The sequence below is a fragment of the Zootermopsis nevadensis genome, unplaced genomic scaffold (genome assembly GCF_977971745.1).
Source record: "Zootermopsis nevadensis isolate Lab colony 2312 unplaced genomic scaffold, Znev_1.0 Znev_ptg000010l, whole genome shotgun sequence".
Lineage (NCBI taxonomy): Eukaryota > Metazoa > Arthropoda > Insecta > Blattodea > Termopsidae > Zootermopsis > Zootermopsis nevadensis.
Window position 1 is genome coordinate 20,558,447 of NW_028259142.1, and position 22,953 is coordinate 20,581,399.

Here is a 22,953-nt window from a genome sequence, read left to right on the forward strand (position 1 = left end):
GCCATTGCCTTCTTCTGTGTGTGAATGGAGTAATTGTTGGGATGCCACGGAGGAAAACTCCGTGTTGCCTAGACCACGGCCTTGCCCAACACAAGTTATAAATTCGAACCCGAGACCCCAGGATTACAAGGCCAGCGTTCTAACCGCCAGACCACCGTGGTGGTCAATCTTAAAATATGAAAACAAGAATAGTAAAGCTACTGCTGTTTCAGAGTAAATTCGTTCTTTGTACTTTGTTCTTGAAATGAAGCATATAGGATTGGTCTGTAGACATTAGAACCGCCTTACGGATATGGATGAAATTTGGCATTGACTTACGCAATTGGAGTGGATTCTAAATTATATTCGCCCAATGAATGGGCAGAGTTCCGTCAGCTGGGCGAAGCCTCCAAGAGTGAGGCGGTGGGGCGCTGCGACGAATACGGGAGAAAACACCGTTTGGGGCGAACTAGTTGGATGGGGAAGAGCCCCTGGTGGGGTGTAAAAACAATGGGTATCCTCGTCATTATAGAGTTTTCCCTTCAAATCGAAACGAATTTAAAACGATCTGCCAATTTCCTCCTAAAAGTTACGAGTGAAGAATCGAATTGAACATCAGGTATCGATATTTCGACTCTGATGTACGTTACGTAAAATAATACCCATGATTCAGAGCGGCGAGACATGTGAAGATCATCTCGACGCGAAGCGAGAGTGTCTTACGCGAAGGCGATACTGAAGAGGCCCTTTCACCTGGTGCTGTACCGATCTGAACAAGGTAGGTCGTCTACCCCCCCTCCTCCGCGGACTCTGGTCTTATAAATACAAGTGCATCGCTCTTGGGGGGTTCAAAGTTGTGTTCAGTGTTCGTTACCGTCTGTGGCGCCCTCATTTTAATAACGGTAAGTTGGTGAGTTTTTGTGTGAGAACATGTGAGCATCAAGTCACCTGGCATGGCCCACTTAAATTTTCTGAAAGATCACTTTAACAACGACCAGGCACAAATTCATTAATGACGTAGCTCCTACTGGCAGCGTTTAAAGTATATGATGGCGTCTTGCGAGTGTCTCACATTATTTAACGACACTTGTAGAGGTTAAGTCGAATGAATTTTGTTGTGTGTGAGTGAATGAGGAAAACCAAGATTAACAAAGTGTGCACCACTCCTGTAATTTTTTTTCAATTTCGAATCGACGGAGACAAGCCGATTATAGTGACTGAAGACCCTCGTGATTTTCTTCAGTACCTTCTGTGATTGCTGAATAAAACCACAAAATAAGTTTAATTTCAAATTATCCCACTTATTCTCGACTTAAAGTTATTTTACGTCTGTAGTCTAGACGTCATTAAAATGAGGAATAAATCTTTAACGGCGGTATTAAATTGGGAACTCGAAAGTACGCGGCTTGGGAAATTTTGATTAAATAACAGAGCTCGTCGAAATTTCAAGAAAAGATTGCTTATGTTACTTTGTGATTAAGTCGGCTTAAACCACGGTTGAAAATGCTAAAACTATTATATCAAATGGAATGCTAGATAGAAATTTCCGCAGAATCCGACCGAAATTAATTCACACGCTCTAAATAATATTGAAACGTAAAATTATTACGAAAAGTAAAAATTTCCTAAATTAAAAAATATAAACAGTATGTGAGTTGTAGTCTATACTGAGCTGGCTTAAGTCCAATTTGGGTATTTTGCGACCAAGGTAATGAACCTATGGCTTTCTTAAACAGTTGATCGACAATATTACATGGCATTGCACCCATGAATAATATTTAAATAGGGCTGTGATCCGGGTTGCAGCGTCGTGTAGTCTGGTAGAAGTATACCGACGTTTCAGAGGTCATACTGCCTTCGCCCTGACAGGAGTAAACCTACAGCATAATAAGGCAGCCAGAACATTCTGTTGCATAAATTATGATGTGGTAAAACATATTGACTCACACAAAGAATCGAAAATAAGAACAGAATATACAAAAATATTATCAGGCTCAATCTTACGTATGGGACTGAATCACGAGCAAACACAACGTAAAAACGGAATAAGTATTGGAAACAGCTTAAATGAGCGCTTTATGTAAGCCATGAGGGGAAAAAATATACGAATTAAACATGTAAGAATCCTCTGCACGAGGCATCAAATCTTTATCCAAGGAACTGGAGAATTGGTGAATATACGAAAGACTCAGTGGAACAATAATCTATCACGAATGACAACTGGATAACTCCCCAAAAGGGAAAGGAATCATGGATGACAGTGAGATCGCACTCTGAAGAGAGCAGGTCCATTTAAGGAGATTAAATGACAAGAAGATTACGTTCTCGAAAACCTCTCCTTATCCGGTCTGCTTTACCAAACGTTATTTTATTTATTTATTTAGCGTTCTGTCTGACGACAGGTCCAAATGAACAGGATCCTTCCATCCTTTTCTCGGACTGGGACCTGTTCATATAAGTTCTTGGCAGATGATCCAGAAGTGGTTTGCCATTGCCTTCTTCTGTGTGTGAATGGAGTAATTGTTGGGATGCCACGGAGGAAAACTCCGTGTTGCCTAGACCACGGCCTTGCCCAACACAAGTTATAAATTCGGGCACCGCCGGGAATCGAACCCGAGACCCCAGGATTACAAGGCCAGCGTTCTAACCGCTAGACCACCTCATCTTATTATTACTTAGTGTTCTGTGTGACGACAGGTCCATATGAACAGGATCCTTCCATCCTTTTCTCGGACTGGGACCTGTTCATATACGTTCTTGGCAGATGATCCAGAAGTGGTTTGCCATTGCCTTCTTCTGTGTGTGAATGGAGTAATTGTTGGGATGCCACGGAGGATATCAGGATATCGAAACAATAATGTTAACAGTTGTTTTGTCTGGGCGTAAAATACCTCTTACTTCTAAGGAAGACAACAAATTAGTGTTTAAAAACAACGAGCATCTGAAAAGGAAACTGGCCCTTCGAGGGAATAAGTAAAAGAACATTTCAGGTTGTCACGTGACGGAGAACTCGCTCGGTATGTGGCGTCACGCGCCAACTCACACTTACTGATTGTTGCACTGAAACATCAGTCCAGCCACTTAATTTTCAGACCCTCTACTCGCTGACAAAAAGTCAGCATGACAGAATTTGCATACTCATCTATACGGAGGAAGGCAAACGTAAGACTATACCCACTTTCTTACATCCTTTCTCTGATTACTGTAGAGGATACTAATGGTGTCACATTTAGGAGCACAACACCAAGCTGTTGCATCAGTATCGCCAACATATGGCGTTCTTTCGTAGACAGATACATTCACAAAGGAACGGCTTCTTAAGCTGAAAATCTACCTCAAATATATCTAAAACAATACAATTTCTTTGTAAAAATTACCAATATTTCATGTCATAACGTAACATAAGTTGGGGGCAAGTTTCATTTCAGATTTTCAATTGTTTATTTCGCTGCATATTTAGCGAAGAATCCGTTCTGTCTTTCTGCAGAGATCGTGTCGCCATCTGCCAATGGCCCTACGAACTACATGTTCTGGCACGTGATATGCCATTAGTGGACACAAATGTTTCACAATTTCTTGTATTGTTTAAAACGAAAGTCACGGACGCTCAAAACCGTGAGGTGGGAGAATGATCCACCGCCATTATTCACGATCGTCTGTGTACAATCTGAAAATTAGATGTGAATATAAACATAAAGAATCTCCGATGTGTTTTGTTACGTAATTGCTGTCAGTTATTGATTTCGCCCATTTGTTTCACGTATTCTCGAACAGCTGCGGTCATTCTAAGAGAATTCTGAGACCATTGCCTTAAAATTTAACACTTATCACTCCTTTCAAGACAATTCCTGATTCAGTATCATCGTTCTCGAATCTCATTCGATGAAATAACTCAAAAGCTGTAAGAGCCTCATTGAACACTCGGATCGTGTCGCACCTCGTATTCTGTTGTAAAATTAATGACTTCACAACAGAATGGAGAAAGTTACATTGTGACTATCTTCATGCCTTGTTTTCCTTACCTAGTAGCCTACTGTATTGTTAATGGACCGGACATACATTTAGCATACACGAGGAAACAAATATTCTCCATATTCGGCTAAGATCGTGATGGAATGTTACGGAAAAGTGATGCTAGAACGATAAATGGATGGAAAGGCTTTCTTTGCGACTTCGATGAACCTCAAGACTCCATACCATGAAATTTCTTAAACAACTGAGCATCTTACTTCGTAGAGAAGCTCGTAGTCGCTCAGCTGTTGAATAAATTCCTGGTCTCAGATTATTTCTTGAAGATACATTTTAATATTATCCTCCCATCTACTGAATAACTGCTCAGGGAAAATAATTTTATCATTGGAGTTATATGTAGGCTTTTTATAAAATAAAAACGTAGAAATTCTTGTTGGGAGGCCTAACTGCAGTTCATTCTGTGTCCACTGTATCACGAATTCAGCATGAAGTAAACGCCTAAACCTAATCTGTACGTTGGTACCAAAAAACTAGCCAAACTTTTAAATATTCTCTAAACTGGTAAAGACTGGCGCCTGCAAAATCTTTAAATCATAAGGGAGATTTGCTACAGAGGCCATCTTGGAATTATTTTGTAGGTTATGAAAATGCTTTCAGACAATTACGATAGTGTTCGTACGAACAGTGCAAAGACGTAACACGTTGATTATCAGTCCAGTGCATGTTAAGAGAAAGTGACGATATGCAAACAGAAAATACGACAATAAAATCATTTGTTTAGAAGGTGAAGTCCCCGTCATTAGTCTCAAAATGTCATTACCCACGCGTAAACAGCGATGTCATTGCTGGCATCACTTATCTGCTTTCATATTTGGCTGCATAATTATCCTTCAATGATTCTATTCCGAATGTCTTTAGTTCCGTGATGTTATTCGTTGATTTAATAAAATTACTATTTTATCTACCTCGTTTGAAAATTAGATTACTATCGCGTTTTCTATTAACAGTGGGAGTGGTAGGTCGTGGCCGAGTTGTTTTCGGGAGGTTCCACGTTGAAATCCCAGCCCTGAGACCCCGAGTGATTTCCTGGGTTTCCTCAGCTCCTCTAAGCAAATGGCGGGGATTGTACCTTGCCGTGGTCACAGGAACCTGCCACAGAACCGTGTAGCTAATTTCTCACAGCAGAATAAATGTGCTTACGTACAGCAATGGAGTTTGTTTTAATTAGTGTCTGATGGGCAGTTGTGTAACGTGCTGTTTAAAATCAGGTAAAAATGATAATTCTACCGTGTCGAAACATTCCCTGGAGAATAGTTTCCATGTAGGAAGTAAGTTTTCCAATTTAAATGTTGCTTACGTAATATCATGACGTACGCCTACGCTGACATCCGAATGTGGGACACGATTAAGCAGTTCCAGAGAGCCATAGAGAAAATGAAATTCACCCACAAATAGGACTAAAGGAAAATAGAATTAAAAATTTTGATAATTACTTGGGGATAAGGCACAATTAAGTTAAATGTGCCTAGTCACTTTTTTTAGCAATTATATCGAAAATTTCGGGCTGCTGTCTGATGATATCGATTTCAGATGAACAACTGTTTACGAGCTCCTGAGGATTCTAAATTTTAAATATGATAAAATACGTGGGTTATCGTCTGCTATTGGCGGGTTTTCAAGCTATTCCCATTGCCTTAATATGAAATACGTTTACGAAGAGATTTGCTAACTTATATAGCACAAACTTCCTTTATAAAATGAGTTGAGGATTCTCTAGGGATTCAAACGTCGCTAAACTTCTACCAGACTAGATGGTGTAACAGCCCAGAAGACTGGGACTTTCAGGACGAAACATATATTAACGTAAAACCAAACTAAAGTCATGGCATGAGAAGATACCATATTATTCGTTACTGAATGAAACATCCATATTATTAATATTCAATGTTTAATAAAGAAAGGATATTTTATACGAAAATATTTTTGGTGTTACGTACAGATTATCATTCGTAACAGAAACATTGATCTATTGTAAACTACGATTTCGTTCCGTAGAAAATGTTTACAAATTGTCCACTGCTCTGTCGATGAAAGGACAGTTTCCCTTACTGATTTTGAACATCTTCGGTCAATATAAATGTTAAAAGATCAACAACAGGCTCCCGTCTAGTGAAGGTCAACTTTCTCTACTCTCTCTGACAAACACTTTCACATGGAGTAGGTAGCATCTTCATCTCAATAGCGGAAGAGAATAATAAATAAGAGACATCCACACATGTTAGTACAGCGGTCCCCAATCTGTGCTCCGCGAGAGGTTCCAGAAATAATTTAATTAAGAATTCCAATCCATCATCAGGGCGATTATCGACCTGATGATGGAAGAAGCACCTGTGAAACGTCAATACACTGCAACAACTCAGAAGACAGCCATCTTGATACTCGCCCCCTGAGTCCCATGTCACTATGGATGGAAAATAGTCTCGGACAGCCGATAAGGGGTGTTCGGCAAACTAATGATTGCGGTCACCAGCCGTCTAAAAGCTCGAAGATTAAGAAGATACAACTACAATTTTACGTTGTTTTTTCTCGTATGGGTGTTGAACTTGGTCTCTCACATATTTGTAACAGTTCCTTCTCCGTGAAAATAAACTGACTTAGTTCGGTTTGGAAAAGAATCGAATTGGTTCTCTCTTTCGGGGAACATGGCGAGGGCTGCGATGGGGGTTAAATTAGTTGGAGGGTGGGGGGTGGACAGCGTCGACTAACAGAATGGTTAATAACAAACAAACAAAGGCTGTTGAAAGTATTCGTTGCCATAATTTAAGGTACTATTCCGGCACTTTTATTTAGTGTTCTGTGTGACGACAGGTCCATATGAACAGGATCCTTCCCTCCTTTTCTCGGACTGGGACCTGTTCATATACGTTCTTGGCAGATGATCCAGAAGTGGTTTGCCATTGCCTTCTTCTGTGTGTGAATGGAGTAATTGTTGGGATGCCACGGAGGAAAACTCCGTGTTGCCTAGACCACGGCCTTGCCCAACACAAGTTATAAATTCGAACCGGAGACCCCAGGATTACAAGGCCAGCGTTCTGACCGCTAGACCACCATGGCGGTTCACTTGAATTGATACAAGGATAAAAAAAAAGATATAATGGAGCACGGATAATCTACATATTGTACGTAAAGTTTTGTTATGTAATGCCTCGGTTTCCCGTAACCTAGCACGACACTTGTTCTCACTTTGACCTAAGGGGAACTTGATCATGAGGAAACTAGAAAGTTTCCTCATGTAAATCTTCCTAGCAACTCACGCTGACAGGCCACCAAGTGTTCTCGGTGAAATGAACGACAGACTCGCTGCAGACTCAATTGAAGTCCAAATCATGGCTTTGTGCCGCAACACATTCTCCCTTCTTTTGATTCTTCAACTTTTATAAGCGCTAGTACATATTTTTCTGTGAACGCAAGAAATATTTCTCAGGCAATCACGCGTGTTAAGACAAAGTTACACTCCAGCATTATGGAGACAGTCCCTGCCTCCATCATCAGCGTAGATCACCCGAGATTCACAGCATTTACTATCTGTGAAAGCTTCAAATCTCATTTGCGAACACAGTTAAGACATCTGGTGCTGCGCGTCTACTTTAAAATTTACAGAATTAATTTAATTTTGGTTCAAATCAATCCAACTCCTCCTTACATGAAGTTCAAAATTGAATGTTATTGATCGTCTAAAAAAAATGGCTGATCACATAAAAAAAATAGGTATTAATTTCATTGAGATTCATTTTAATATTATCGTAAAATATACGCGTATCTTCCAATCTGGTTTCACAATCAACATTTCGTGAGCACAGCTGATCGCTTCCACCCATGCTACACGTCCTGCCATCTCATCCTCCTTCATTTAATCACCACAATAATATTTGGCGAAAAGTGCAAACTACGAGATTCTGACCGCAAAAAACTTTCTCAGACGTCGTACCAGGTAATTAAAATATCCCACAAAAAACATTTATTCAATAATTTCATGAAAAGGAAAACAAAGCAAATCTCTAAATGGTTTTCAGGATCTATTCCTACAAATTATTAAAATATCGCACTTTTACTTGTGGTTTAATTAACGACCTTTCAATAGCTCCAGTTTGAAAGTATCAATCCAACAACAGAGTAATTGGAGACGGCAGACGCGTCACTGGCCTCAGTGGTCACGAGGAGAGAGCAGGGGGCTTAATAGTTTACTTAAAAATACAAATTAGCGTTCAACAAACAAAACCACAAACCACCGTTAAACTCAAGACGTCATAAAATTAAGGGTAACAAAATATTACATAAATCTACTTACTTGCAAAAATTAGGCGACCCGTTCTTCAAGTGCCTGAGCACTGGGGGTCCCAAATTTTCATTGGCTCGATCTATAGACATTCGGTAGGACTCCATGGACGAGGGATCGGCTCGTCGCAAGGCCTCAACCTGTACGCAGGACAACGCGGACAAACATCCATGGCTTGAGTGGGATTCGAACCCACGGTCCCAGTGACCAAGGGGCACAAGGCCCACACCTCAGACCGAGCCGCCACTGTGACAGCAGATATATAAATCTATAATAACAAATCAGAGATTTCAGAGGAAATGCACGTGGATCACGCGCAAAACGTTCTTGCAAACGACGCAGGCACGTGAGATGGCTGGTATAAAAAGTTCCGAGTAACGATGCCAGATGGAAAAATGTTTTGTACAAGGGCCCCCCTCAAAGAAAATTTTGGAATGAGATTCTTTTGTTTAATAAGACTCTGACACGGCATGGCGTAACTCAATACGTTCTTTACGGACACTAAAATTCAATACGTAATTATGACGCCAATTTAACAAAACTCAAATGGACAGTCTTATGTCGTGCGTGAACTAAAAGGAAGTACGTAACATGTCATTTCTTTGTAGTTTATTTAACGACGCTCTCAGTAGCTAAGATTATATATTACTAAATAATATGATGATTAATGAATAATGAACTGGAATGGAAAAGAAAGGAAACAGCCGTGGCCTAATTTAAGTTACTATTTCATCATCTGCCTGTAGGGCCAGAGGAAAACCATGAAAAACCTCTGTCAGGATGAACATGTAATAACAAGTAAGGTGAGGACAGCCGAGAGCGCTCACACGCGGAAAGGAATATAAAAGAAGAGGAGGAATGTAAGGGGTACAAAATGGATAAAGGAAAGGAAGAAAGATGTGTGGAATTAGAGAAATAAATTTAATGGATGGGAACAGAACAAGTGGTGGAACTGTTGCTTACCACCAAACCATCAAAAGAAAGTGACTTAGTTCCATGAAAAACACATAATGACGATAATAATCACACACGCTCACGTAATTTCCCCTTTCTTCCCCACTTTTATAAATTAAAAATGCAGAGATGAAATATATGCAGGTATCTAACTGCGAGCAGAACCCTTACTGATCGGCTATTACTCGGTCGGTCGACGAATTCTCCGAATGTTCGTTCCCAAAATTCACAAAACGTTCAAACTCCAGTCAGTTTATCTCTACATCCTCCTCTTCTTGAGGTACAACAACTTTGCTGCTAAGCCTGTCAAATCCATTACAATTCGGGACGTCAGAAATGTCAGACGTACAAAGTCTCTTCGCTTGTCGCGCTGTCCTAGGGACGTCCGAGTCGCCCTCCGGCATCGTTCCAGCCTCACTGCCGGGTTCTACGCCAGATGAAAGCTTAGAACAGCCGGGCATCGGTACGGTATTTTGTTTGCTTTCGGAAGACGGAGAGCACGCAAAAGATTTTGACTCTGTCGAAGGGACTTCGCTCATAGATTGCATAGTGGCATTAATTTTGTTCAGATAATCCGTCATAACACTAAAGAACTGCACTGCGGCCGTTGATACCTGTTCGTCGAGCTGCAGCTGCCGCTGTTGGTTCTGCAACATCTGTTTGTCGTTCTCGATTAACTGCTGGATGTAGTAGTCATCTGAATGCGCTCTCCGCTTGCTCTTCTTACTGAAACATTGGAACAAATCGACAAAATAAAAGTATTTAACCAAATGATTCTAGAAGAATTTCGTCTCGCACAAAGCGTGTGATTAATGTGTGGATCCCCATGTTGGATCATATTCAAGTTACCAGACTCCAAACAGCAAGGGATGACAACAAAGGGCGTAAGAACCAACCTACGTCACAATACTTAACAGTACATTTGTATTGGAACAGACGTTGGTAGATGGTGGTCAGTGGGGTTACATTTTACCAGGGGCTTTCCTTTAAAATTTAAAAAAAAAAAGACTATTTTCCGAGACATTTGTGCGCAAGAAGAAATGGTGGTGGTATATATATGCTTTATCAGAATTTTGCAGTATTTACGTTTTTGGTTCTCTTAAAATGACTTCCTCGCTAAAAAGAATATATTAAGCAGGATCCAAAAATTTAATAACCACAATTAGAACACAGAGTGCCCTAAAGAGGTAAATTAAAGTTGTGTACATAAATGTTAACAGCCGCGGTGGTCTAGCCTTATAATCCTGTCGTCAGACAGAACGCTAATAATAATATAATAATAACATAAATGTTTTCTATAATTATAATTCCTTTAATAGTAAAGAATGAATGAGTTTAAATCTCCACCATATAAGGTGAAAGTGAAAGAGAAAGTTTAAAGTTAAGAAGTTCCAAGCATGCACGAGACGTAAATGAATGACCGGCCTCACATTCTGGGCGCTTTTCACTCCTCTCCGTGACATAAGTGGTACTTGGTGCCTACAGAGGCAAAGATAAAAAATTCATTTCCCCCTGCCAAGAATTAGAAACACGCAGTTCAAATTTCATTAGTGACTGGCGCATCACAGCTTTCTCATTCTCGTTCACCGAGTGATAAAATCAAAGCCATATTAGGAGCGAGCGAAGTGTTTTAATTACACAGGTTTTAAAACCAAAGAAACAGGAAACACAATTCACAAAGATCATATACTCGAAATTTGACACTTGGCTACAGAATGGACAACCAGGGTTTGAACCCGAATGGGGTCAGAGGACTTTACCTCTAGCCCCTGCGTCTATACCGGATCTGGGGCCCGCCCAGCCTCCTATCCGACGGGTATCGGGGGTCCTTTCCCGGAGGTAAAGCGCGGCCGGGGCGTGAAGCTGACGACTCACCCCCGTCTAGTGCCGAGGTCAACAACGAGTAGGAGCTATAAACTCCTCTCCCCTCCAGGCGCCTACGTGGCGTATAGTGAGACAGCTTTACTTTTTTACACTTGGCATTTACAACTTTTTAAGTATATTCAGGTACAAGGCACAATAATTTCATACTCACATCAAAGGTTTCTTCTTTATATGAGGCGGAGGAGCAGACGAAGGTTGTACTGGGATGGTACGTGTGATCGGAGACTGCTGCATGCTGAATTCATCTTCTTCTTCATCATCATCATCATATTCATCTATATCTTCCATGAATACTCCTAATGAATCGATCATCTGTGAAGATGTACCACCATTCATTACAACTTCTTGATCTTTATCACCTTCACCGTGATCTTCTTCCTCATAATCATCATCTAAAATGCATTAACATATAAAAGTACATGACAAACATTTTGATGACAGAAACTGGTATTATACTTTTGGAACGCTGGAGCTAATATTATACGATGCAGACGACCAATGTGGGGTGGTCCTCCAGCTGAGGAAGTTGAGAAAATGGACTAACAACCCCCTACTGCACATTACAAATTGTTATGTAGAGCCTCAGACTGAGACTGAAGAAAACCATGAACGTGAATAGTCAAATTAATACATTTTAATTTGAAAATCCAAGGGGAAATGACCACTTAAGAGTCTTGGATGGAAAATAATACTGGATTGGATCAAAGGGCTCTTGTAAATATGATTTTATAAAAATGATAATTATTAATAACGATTTGAGAAATGAGACATCTCACCATTTGTTACGAAACTAAGGAAATTGTTGGACTATAGCTGATTTTTATTCTAACTCAATAAAACATATTCTGCATTTATCAAGAGAAAGACTATAAAGATCTTATAAGTTATAACCTAAATATTAATTCTTCACACCCTGAACTGTAACCAAAGACAGTTTATGAGGAATTTTAAAGTTATAATACTAGAATTTCTGATATTCAATAAATTTCAGATTAAGAAATTATAAGCTTAGCATTACAAACATAACAAATGATGGTTGCATAATGTTTACTTCAAGCTATAAGCAAAATATGGGACGTCTGCATACCACAAACTGTTTCTACATGTTCTAAAAAATGATGAGAAGAATCTTCTTCCTCTTCATCTTCGGTGACAGTCTGCGTGCTGCTGGGCATAGTCTTGATGAGTGATTCCAGGTGGGACCAGTAGGTCCACTCAGTTGCATCAGCAACTCCTGCCAACAACTGAAGCATTATTCTCATGGAAAACACTGAGCAAACATCATGTGACCCCACTCATTTTCTCACTGTAGCAATAATTTACTGTGTTGCACACATTGTGTAATTACACCAATATAAAACTACGAATGAACGTTATGTACCTTGCTACGGCAAGAAACGGCGAGATCTGGCTATGAGCAGGTCATTAAGAAAACCCACATGACATTCTAATAAACTGTAATCAAACCTAACCTCAACACAGTTTTAATACCTCCATATTATATACTCTCGTCTAAATATGATCAATTTTGGACAGAATTTAAATGCGATGACGTTGGGAATTTAAAAAAGTACCTGTTTCAAAATCGCGCTTCTTTCGTGCAAAAATCTTTTTCAGGTTACCCACTCTATTGCAGCACTCTTTCCAACTTCTGTTGTAACCCATTCCTTTCATTCTTTTCGCTATATCTTCCCATATTAAATTATGTCGAAAAGAATTACTGAATTTCGCTTGTATGCGATCATCAGCCCATAAATCTAGAAGAACACCAGTCTCTTCTTCCGTGAATGCACGTTTCTTCCTTCCTCTTGACGCCATTATTTATTATTGTGTATTATCAGTTCGTTGATGTGTTGATAGATGCCAGTCGTGGTCCTTTGCCTGATTCACACACGCAAATACACTGGCACAAGCATAGATTGTAAATACCGACGGAGACAAAAGTACGTGCATATGTGAACCATGACATTTTTTCTTTAGACTATTAGCCTGCCCAAAAACGTAGGAGCCAGACTACTTTCCCCTCCAGTTTTATATTTTAATACAAATAAAAAAATATATAACGGTCTCACTACACGCCATGTAGGCGCTTGGAGGAGAGCAATGGTACATCTCCTAATCATTCTTAACCTCGGAAAAAAGAAATCAGTGCAATTAATAGATGGGATCAATTACATTTTCAAGCGCGCAACCCTGTGAAGCACTTGCTAAAATAATCCCATCCGTCTATTCACACGCATTATTTTTGTTTAATTGTCTGATACCCTTGTTACTGGCACAGAAGATATCAAATGATACAAGCGATACATCAGGGTAAAAATATCGTTACGAATGCGTCCATATATCGATACATCTTTCCCGCTTTTATTTCAGAATGCTAAAACGAAAATATAGCTTGCTGGTGTAATCCTCCTGTAACAATTTGGGACATCCCTGCTTGCACCTGATAATTAAAATTTCACTGCCATACAGTCCTTATAATAATATTAAATCTGTACTCTAAAATCAATCTCTGGAAACAGTCCCTCCAGGCAGTTACCAGTACCTTAAATTGGTCCATGTCTTCCTTATACATTATTTCCAATTCATTTTCATTAATCTCTGTATTATTTCCTGCTAGAGTTTCAGCTACTGACAATATAATTAAGTAAATCAGAATTAAATAAAATGTGTAAGTGACACACTGCTTTCCAGTTATGTTTTATAATTGCTGCGTCTATCCATATTTTCTTGTTGTCATGCTGCAACAAGCCTCCTTTTCTCAGCCTATCCCATTACCGGCATAATTGTTCTTTCCCTTATACAACTTTCTGGATTTTGCTGAAGTGGGTAAGTGTCATTTTAGCAAAGAAACAGGACCCACAAGCACTGTACAATCTTCCCGTCTCTAAAAGTATATAAAACCCACTGAGAATTTTTTTTAAAAAAATTTTAATCCATTAAAGCATATTTTCCTATGGATACTAGCCTAAGAATGACCATTATGCAGTATTCGCCACTCAAACCAAAGCTAAAGTGTTGAATATTAATGGTTTCATTCTTCCATGTCCCCTGTACATCTTATTCTAGGTTCTAGATTAAGTGTATCTTCATTGTACTGTTTTCAGGTAACACATGTTGAATGCAGATATGAAGACATCGGGATTAATTCTGCTAGTGGTGAGTAGTGAAACTATCATATATTCATACCTTAAATGGGAAATGGACAGACATCCCTCATTGTACTTAATATTAAAGCGAAATGTTCGATGAAAATGTTAAAATGCAAATGTCCCTCACAGAGAACTTTCTCTTAACCTTGGGTCCAGTAGCGAACATGCTAATCACTAGTCCACCGAGGACGACAAAATCAGTCAGTTACTAATGTGTATTTTGGTTTTTATTAAGAAAGGTTCAGTCAGTACAGGTTATGGTTCATATTAATGCGACTAGTTCAGTATATAAAAGGAATTGTCCAATACATACCATATTTTCTTACGTATATGTGCAGTATGTAAAACTGAAATCATATAAAACAGATTCTAACCATGCAGTTCTATTCAGATTCCACCTCTGCATGTTTTAAGAGGATCTGATGCACTGAAAATGTTACAATTCTCTTTTATAAACTGTGTATCATATTTCACAGGGACTAATGGTGAAGCTGTCTGCATGTGATGATGAACAACATGCCTTGTTTTTCAACACAGAGTCACTAGATCCTGTCGACCATTTTTCTCTTGATGATGATTCTGAGGGTAAGAAAGTTATAGAGATAATCATTCAACATATTTATAGATTGTTTTCCTAACAGATTCAAATATTTAATGTGTTGGCTCTTTTAAAAGTGACAAATTACAAAGCGTAAGATTTCTGGTTCTCTGATGACAAGCATGAAGACGACTGTCTTCTAGGATTTTGCATTATGTACTGAAATCATTAAATGTTAAAAACTAACTATAAATGGATTAACTGTATTAGATCTGTATCAGGTTTGTGTTTCAGATTACCTACGGTCCAGCTGGCCACATGTCAGTGCTACCTGCAGTTTCAATCTGGCTGGCAGCCACATATTATGGCATAAATGTCCTATAATAAAGGCAACTTTATGGATTTCTAAGCCAGAATGACTATTTATTAAATATCAAAACTTCCCTTAGCTAACAAAATACCCTATTTCATGCAGCAATGTCCTCTCAAGAAGATGAGAGCCACTTGGCTGATTAAAAATTCCCTGCCCTTCATAGAACCTAGGACATTATTACTGAGTTCATGGAAGCCCAACACTGGATCCAGTATCCTATTTCATTATGATATATTTTAATGTTAGCATCCCATGGAAACCTAATTCTCATAAGTGGTATCTCCCCTTCAGGTGCACCAGTTAAAATTTTTATATGCATTTCCTATCCATTGCACAGAACTTCATTAAATAAACTTATAAGACAAATAAAGAAGAATCAGTTTTAGGCATGGAGATTCTTACAAGAAACCATGCCTATTTAATTGACTAAAACCCAGTTTGTAAAGTCTAACTGTGCCCATGTGAAATTGTGTTTATCCATATTCGTTACATTTTCCCACTCTACTGCTGCATAGTGATTTGGAATCTATACGAGTCAACTGGTTAATAATGTAAAACTCAGACTAGACAGTCATTACTGTCTAATAATATGCATTTTGGATTAAGTATAAATTATTGTCTTACATTTTACAGGCAGACATATTCGACAAACTGAGTTCACAGTGAGGTCAATACTGGAATGGCTTCAAGGGAGGTACACACAGCCTTCCAAGAAAAGTAAGTTCTTCATTATGTTCAGTCACATATCACAGGTCTTTATGTGTATTGAATGAAAGCGTCTAAGACATTTAAAGAATTGGACAATTGCTTTATACTGAAGTGCCAAGATTGATCACATTGATAGCAGGATTTCAAAACTTCCAGGTGAAATAGATAAATACCCTGTATTGGAAATACTCAGTATTTTACAATTCCAGTAATGGTGGTATACTTAAAGATTATACAGAAGTTCTAGTAAGTGTTTTATCTTCACACTTGCAAAGTTAGAGACAAAAACTGCATGCTATTATGAAATATTAAACACTTAAAGGTATGGATGATAATTATATATATAAAGAATTCTATAAAAGTCATTTGTAATCTGTCTGAAATTTGTTTTTCTTTTTTCAGCTCAAAGGAGTTCTAGTAATCAGGAAGCATCAGCATCACAACCAGCTAGACAGTATTTGCCTGTCCCTGAACAGCCAACCAAAGAACGTCCAAGACCATTCCAACCAAAACCTACGCTGCCTCCCACTCTTCCTCCCAGCTCTCCCTCACAGCCACCAACTATCACTTATATTCCTGCAAAACCCTCCCCTCCAGTAACACATCTTCCTCCAAGTCCAAGCTACCCTCAGCCACCCCCCAGTACACTGTATCCATTTCCTTCATCAGAACCATCTGGCTACCCTAAACCCCAACCCCCTCAACCTCCCTTTCCACCAAGTCCTTACCCACAAACAGAGTATCAGCCTCTGCCAACAACCCTGCAGCCCCCTGGGGAGTTGCCGTACCGACCAACACCACAACCATCAGTTACCACAACAGGACTCATTTCAGACGGAGGTGGGGATGAACAGGTTATAATCGGGACAGAAACTAATGACATCGAGGGTGCCCATCCACCACATATCCATAACATTGCAGTGGAGTGTGCGAAGGACCAAATGACAATCAACTTGGAGTTCAACCGAGAGTTTAACGGTGTAATCTATTCTAAAGTAAGTGCACACATGTCTACTTAACTTAAGATTTTAATTTGTCTAGCTTAATGATACTTTCAATAACTCACACTATATAGTGTCATTACTTTTTTATTCGTTCATTCAGTTATTGGTTAATTCATTCATCAGCTGAGACTGGACATGAATTTGCTGAATCTTTGCAGGGCTTCTACAATGAGGATTCATGCCGCTATGTGAATGAGGGTACTGGTCAGACTCAATTCTCATTTACCGTGCGTCTCAATGCATGCGGCACCCAATTCATTGACGAGTTTAAAGAAGGAGGTCAAGCCTATCTTGAGAATGTGCTTGTGATTCAGAATGAACTAGGCATTCAAGAGGTATGTTATAGCTTCACATATGGTAGTTCTTTGACCAATTGAATAAACATCTGAAGGAACACATTTTTCCATGGAGTTAATTGTAAGTTTTATATTTTTGTAAATAAACTTCTCCTTATCATTATATTTTCTTTCAGGTGTGGGACACGGTGCGTCGAGTGCGCTGCCTGTGGGAAGGTAACATCAGGGAATCACTGTCAGTCTCACTTGCAATTGGAATGCTTAACCAGGAGATTGTTACATTCAGCGGTGACACAGCCATCGCACATCTTGACATACAGGTACGTAATACTAACGTTCCATCTGGCCCATCAAAAACGGCCACAAACATCTAATGTTTTTATGTAAAAAAAGTAGCATGATGAACTTATAATTTGTTTAGATAAGTATAATATAAAATGGTTTTATCAAAATCTGTGGAGAAACTGCTTATGTTTCAAAAAGTTCATGGAGGGTGTTATCGTATAACACAGGCCCTAGACTCAGTGAAGTTTTCTATCAATTTAATATCACTGGCTTATGGCACTCAGTATATGTCATGACACTTCTGCTCACATGTCTCTTCTAATCTTCCTTGAAATGGGACACTCAAGTGCAATAAAGAGATATTTACATTCCAGTCCCTTGGAACTGTCTTGCTCCTTGATACGCTCCATCCTTCCTTCGGTTAATGAATGGTTTTGGCTTCTGATCACACAATGAATGCACCTGTTAAGTTTTTAGGGTTCTCAAGCTGCTTCTTAAGGGACTAAATAAAATAGTGTGCGTGTGGTTACATTTGAGTGGCAAGCCTGTAATATGACTACATTTTAAAGTTTATTATGAACCCTGTTTTCACAAAAGACAATTAATTGAAAGTAACATGTCAAAAATCTTGGTGGTTTTCAAACTAAACATACAGGAATAGTCCAAAAAAGATGACAAAAGATTAATAACATTTAGATAAAAATGGTCTGACTGTGTGCGAAACAAGAAAGTCAATGTTTTGCTCTGTGCTGCGAACTTTTAAAATATGAACACTTAAACAGACACATTAAATTTTCCAATTTTCTAAAATGAAATAAAATGTTACTGATCTCGGCCCCATTTCTTCAGGTTGCCATGACAAAACATTAAAGTTAACACTGGTTCAGACTTTATCGTCTTTTGCATCATGTCTTATCCAGTTTTATGTGCATCACGCTAGGATATTGTTAAACCATTAACCAAGGAATTAAAATGTCCAGCCAGCAGCCTTGTAGTTCATGGGATTAAATCACTTTTTACCATACCACAAAGGTTAATATTATTTCATATTAATATTTTACAATGTAGTAAACTTCACAGTCCAAACAGGAATGATTCAAGCTGTCATGATAATCTTCAGGCATTGCTCCTCTTGATTTGGAACTGCTACCTAGACTTAGATTTACATTGTTCTTCTCAGCCCCAGAAACCAGCTCCAAACAAGGCACCATTCATCATTATACGTCCTTTATCATGTGCATTATTATAATATTATAATTTATTCAGTAGAATGCCACCCTGAGATTTATAAAGCAGTTTAAATAACCAAAGAAAATTATTGTCTCCAGCATTGGTTTGATAAGTCAGACCTGGAAACACTATACAATATTGTCACATGCATCCAGACCACTTGCACTTGAAGGACATTAAATTTAGTGTTCATCTGTTTATGTGCAGATGGGGCGTGGACCATTTGCTCCAGCAGCCAATGGACTTGTGACGATTGGGGAAACCATGACACTTGTTGTGTCTGTAGAAGGTGACCCAGGATTTGATATTCAGGTGAGAAAACATACTCTCAGGCACACTCACAGCATCCTTGGAGAACACCTATTAGATTCAATGTCTGACCAACCGTCCATTCACCTGTACATCTGCCTATACTCATAAAACATCTTAACCGCCAAATGGATTTATATAAAATTCAGAATGGACGACATGCCACTGACGGCTACTCCAAACTTGTATGTTTATTTCCTATAATCATTAATACCAACATGACAGATACTCAAACTTGAAAAATGAGATGGTAAAGCTCTGTGATGATGCTATTATTCACGATTCTATAAGTCCCCTGATGATGTCATCACTACCTGATAGCATTGTCACCCCGATGATATGACATGTATGAACACATATAAGAAATGCAACAAAACATTTAGATAAAGTGAGGAATATATGAGAAAACATAAGGAAAATTCAAACTGGAAATGAAAAAATAATATTAGAAGAGAGAAACACAGAAGTTGACACACCAAGAAAGTAAAAAATTAAAGTAACAGCTGCAGAAAATATATAAAATTTGAAAAGTGTTTATTTTTTAGAGAATTAAATGTCCTATGTCCTAGATATCTGATAATTGTTGTTGCAGAGCATAAAGAACCTAACCTACAAATAAAATCTGCTCCTCCCTACCTCTAATGTTAAAAAGAGTGACACTGTGTGAGTAAATTCAGTGATAAAGGTAGAGTGAAATTTACATCTGTTTCAGGTGCGGGACTGTGTGGCAAGAGATGTATCCTCTGTAAACGTGTTAAAGCTTACCGATGAGCAAGGCTGCATTCTGCGCCCAAAACTTTTTGGGGCATTCCAAAAAACAAGGAATACAGGTGCTTCTGGGGCATCCATTATTGCTTATGCTTTCTTCCAGGTGTAGTATATCATTTGTTATATGTTGACAAAAATTGGAAACTTCCACTTGGTCTTAAGTTTTGTTTGTAAATTTTACTTGTGTTTGTACAGGCGTTCAAGTTCCCTGATGTGATGGACCTAACCATAGAGTGCAATGTTGAACTATGCAAGACAAACTGTGAGAGCTGTCCATTACAAGGACAGGTATGAGCTATCTATCAAGTGGATAAGAATAAATGTAGCACTTAGCAGGCACAAATGTATTTTGTGTACTCACAAAAATTCACAGTGATGATGCGCTATTTATGGTCGAAGTGTCCTGTTTAGGTAAATGCTGCTGAGTTAGTTCAGTATGCAAGGTAAAAAATGAACATTTATAAACCATACTTACATGGATCACTGCTAGTCTAATGAAGGAATATTGTAAATTTACAAAAATTATACTTCAGTCAACACTCTGAAACGCTGATAACACGTTATGTGTGTCCTTTGTGTGTTAAGTGCGCCATTTATGTTTTGCAGATGTAGTTGGAAATCAGGGAACTAACAACCCCTTAATGATAAAAATCTAGTGTGTCACGAAGTCATAACCTCACATTTTGACAAATATCTTTGGCTAAACGGGAGGTGCCAGCTGATTCAGGATAGGTCCCTGTGAACGTGAACCTTTGGGTTCTATAGAAAAAGGGGAATACAAGGACCAGCTTAAAAACTACGATTCATGGACTAAAACATTAAACTTTATCACTGACTAATAGCACTGCTTTTTTGGCTCTGAAGAATGTTTTGTGATACGGACACAATGAAGTTATGAAAACATCTCATGTTCCTTAAGTACACATTCTACTAAATCCATTAACTTTGTTTTGTTAAATAACATACTGAAGAAAATTTCTTTTTCAGAATATTGACCCTGCTCGAAGAAGAAGACGTGACATATGGGTAAACAATTCAACCCTCAGTGATCCTGTGCGAGTGTTAAAAACATTCAGGGTCATAACTCCTGATGACCTTGAAGAGGCTGTCAGAGGTTCTACAGTTGTCAATGTTGGATCTGGTTTGTATTTTTATAGCTCTATTGTACAATGAGAGGAATAATCTTTACCTACTTGCGTGTCTCAAATAATACTGTAGCTCGACACATAATCAGGATACCCAAATGGTTTCATACCTCAAACCTAAGGGTGATACACTGTTAGAGCTTCACAAGCCATCAGTCTTGAAACTTGAAAGGATAATTTTAAAGAATGTACATAATTTGTTTATGAATTGTCCTAAATTCCTTTTCATGAAAAGTAAATGTTTTCAGCAATTGACACTATTAAGTAGATAAAGTGTAATCATAAAATCCTTCAGCAGAGGCAATTGGGTACTGTTTTCCAGAAAAGACCATGACTTTATATAATGTACAGTTTCCTGTTTATCCTGTAACTTTGGACATAAACAATAGAGCAGAACAGGATATGGGCTTTCCTAGAAGATAACAATTAAGTAGGCTGAGTTTAAATTTTAATTTGCATTCTTAACGCAGTATCTGATGTCAAAAACAGTGGACTCACATTCAGGATTCCCAAACTGACTTCTGTTATAATCTCTGCCAGAGATTAGATTTTGGGAATGAGGAGAATACTGGAACCTTGTAAAGGTTCAAAGACCACATTACACTGCATGTTCTGTTTCTTGATTATCCTTTTCATCATCAACCTGTCACTGGAGCAGCAAAATGTACTGCAATGGTTGTTCCAACACAAAAATGAAATGTCTATAACTGGAAGCTGTGCCCACGAGCAAACAAACATTTTTAACAAGTTATGAGAAGTAAATTTGTTTCTGTTACAGAAATTGAGGGAGTGTGCATGTCTCTGCCAGGCTTCCTGCTTGCTGCAATATTTCTGCTGTCCATTCTAGTGGGCTCCTGTCTTCTCTGCACATATTTCTGGTTTAAAATGCAGAGAGGCACAAAGGCAATTGAAGCTGCCAAGACTGTCCACCTGGAGACATTTCCTATCTCCAAAGCTTGATGAAGACGTGCCAGTGCGATTTACCGCAGTTAAGTTAACTATTGCTTCTACTGTCAGTGTAAACTTGTACAATGAACTTGCCAGGGTTTCTGAAATTGTCGCTCACTGGAAAATCCGAGTAAACAACGAAAATCATATTGATAAGCTTAGAATTTACATGATTCATAAACTGATTAATAACCCAGCATTTTAATTGGGTACTCGAAAAATAGTAAGCATTGTATTCCATTCTTCATACTTTGAAACGAACACAACTGCCAAATGTAGTTACGGAAAAGGGGTTAATCACAGCTTGGTCTCATTTATCCAGCTGCAGGTTGTCTCGGTTAAAGAAAATTAATCTTACTTAAACGCAATGACCACATCTCATTTACGAACACTGTACACCACGAAACAATGCACTAATGAGTTGGGAAAAAAAACTCAGTAAATGTCCTTGTTGCATGACAGAAGATTATTGAGGATTTGAGTCATGACAACTGTAGACAAAAACATCCAAATGTCTCAAGTCCAAACATGAACGAGTTACTCAGTGCGGACTAAAAGTTCTTAAGGTTTATTAACCACCTGTAACGCCAAACTACAGACCAGCACTGCAAAGACTTGGATCGATCAATAAACATAACTTCATCAAGACATCATAAAGCGAAATATGTCTCAACATTTTGAGTTCAGTCAGAAACAGCACATTACGTATCGGTCTGTCAGTTCTTGGAATTTTGTCACATTTTTTTCTTCTGATATTGGCTTTTGATCTTGCCTACCCCATATACTTTTTGGTTTTATTTCAAGGTGTCTGGTTTTAATTATGGCAATGTTGGTATTTTGTGGTCATGTCATTAAATTACTTTTTTTTTTAGTTGATTTATTTTTTCATATCCCCAGTTTATCTTTGAAACTTGCAATATACATTACCTCAGTCACAGCTGCTGCTGTACAATTGTGGACAGAAACTGATCTACATCAACGACGTACCCCTCCCATCAGGTGTTATGACTAATATTTTTGTTTGCATTTCTTGTGGACATTATTACACTTCCCAGGCTAAAAATACATTTAT

General features: G+C 38.5%; 2 protein-coding genes across 4 annotated transcripts; one reads left to right on the forward strand and one right to left on the reverse strand.

Annotated features, from left to right (window-relative positions):
* Nucleotides 1-676: 676 nt before the first annotated feature.
* On the forward strand, nt 677-22,752 carry LOC110829622 (uncharacterized). 2 transcript variants are annotated; one of them, XM_022063541.2, is made up of 12 exons: nt 677-757; nt 14,233-14,284; nt 14,754-14,862; nt 15,822-15,905; nt 16,299-16,891; nt 17,059-17,235; nt 17,373-17,516; nt 18,919-19,023; nt 19,733-19,891; nt 19,984-20,076; nt 20,776-20,929; nt 21,712-22,752. In XM_022063541.2, exons 2-12 carry the CDS (start codon nt 14,240-14,242, stop codon nt 21,891-21,893), a joined length of 1,845 nt encoding a protein of 614 aa, XP_021919233.2. In that variant the 5' UTR covers nt 677-757; nt 14,233-14,239; the 3' UTR covers nt 21,894-22,752. The 2 variants fall into 2 exon arrangements, with proteins under 2 accessions (XP_021919233.2, XP_021919231.2); XM_022063539.2 differs by lacking the exon at nt 677-757 and adding an exon at nt 812-881.
* LOC147874284 (uncharacterized) lies at nt 7,947-20,779 on the reverse strand. 2 transcript variants are annotated; one of them, XM_087346800.1, is made up of 4 exons: nt 20,264-20,779; nt 12,213-12,359; nt 11,277-11,517; nt 7,947-9,967 (listed from the first exon to the last, which is right to left on the reverse strand). In XM_087346800.1, exons 2-4 carry the CDS (start codon nt 12,298-12,300, stop codon nt 9,490-9,492), a joined length of 807 nt encoding a protein of 268 aa, XP_087202926.1. In that variant the 5' UTR covers nt 12,301-12,359; nt 20,264-20,779; the 3' UTR covers nt 7,947-9,489. The 2 variants fall into 2 exon arrangements, with proteins under 2 accessions (XP_087202926.1, XP_087202925.1); XM_087346799.1 differs by lacking the exon at nt 20,264-20,779 and adding an exon at nt 12,700-13,123.
* Nucleotides 22,753-22,953: the final 201 nt, after the last annotated feature.

What these genes read in the sequence shown, in the direction of transcription:
- LOC110829622 (XM_022063541.2), top strand. Translation starts at nt 14,240, where the DNA reads ATGTTGAATGCAGATATGAAGACATCGGGATTAATTCTGCTAGTG. An exon ending in ACGGTGTAATCTATTCTAAA is followed by an intron (nt 16,892 to 17,058) that starts GTAAGTGCACAC and finishes GAATCTTTGCAG; the next exon opens with GGCTTCTACAATGAGGATTC. An exon ending in TTGCTTATGCTTTCTTCCAG is followed by an intron (nt 19,892 to 19,983) that starts GTGTAGTATATC and finishes GTGTTTGTACAG; the next exon opens with GCGTTCAAGTTCCCTGATGT.
- LOC147874284 (XM_087346799.1), bottom strand. Translation starts at nt 12,943, where the DNA reads ATGGCGTCAAGAGGAAGGAAGAAACGTGCATTCACGGAAGAAGAGACT. An exon ending in GAAGCGCGATTTTGAAACAG is followed by an intron (nt 12,360 to 12,699) that starts GTACTTTTTTAA and finishes AGTTGTTGGCAG; the next exon opens with GAGTTGCTGATGCAACTGAG. An exon ending in ACATGTAGAAACAGTTTGTG is followed by an intron (nt 11,518 to 12,212) that starts GTATGCAGACGT and finishes AATGCATTTTAG; the next exon opens with ATGATGATTATGAGGAAGAA.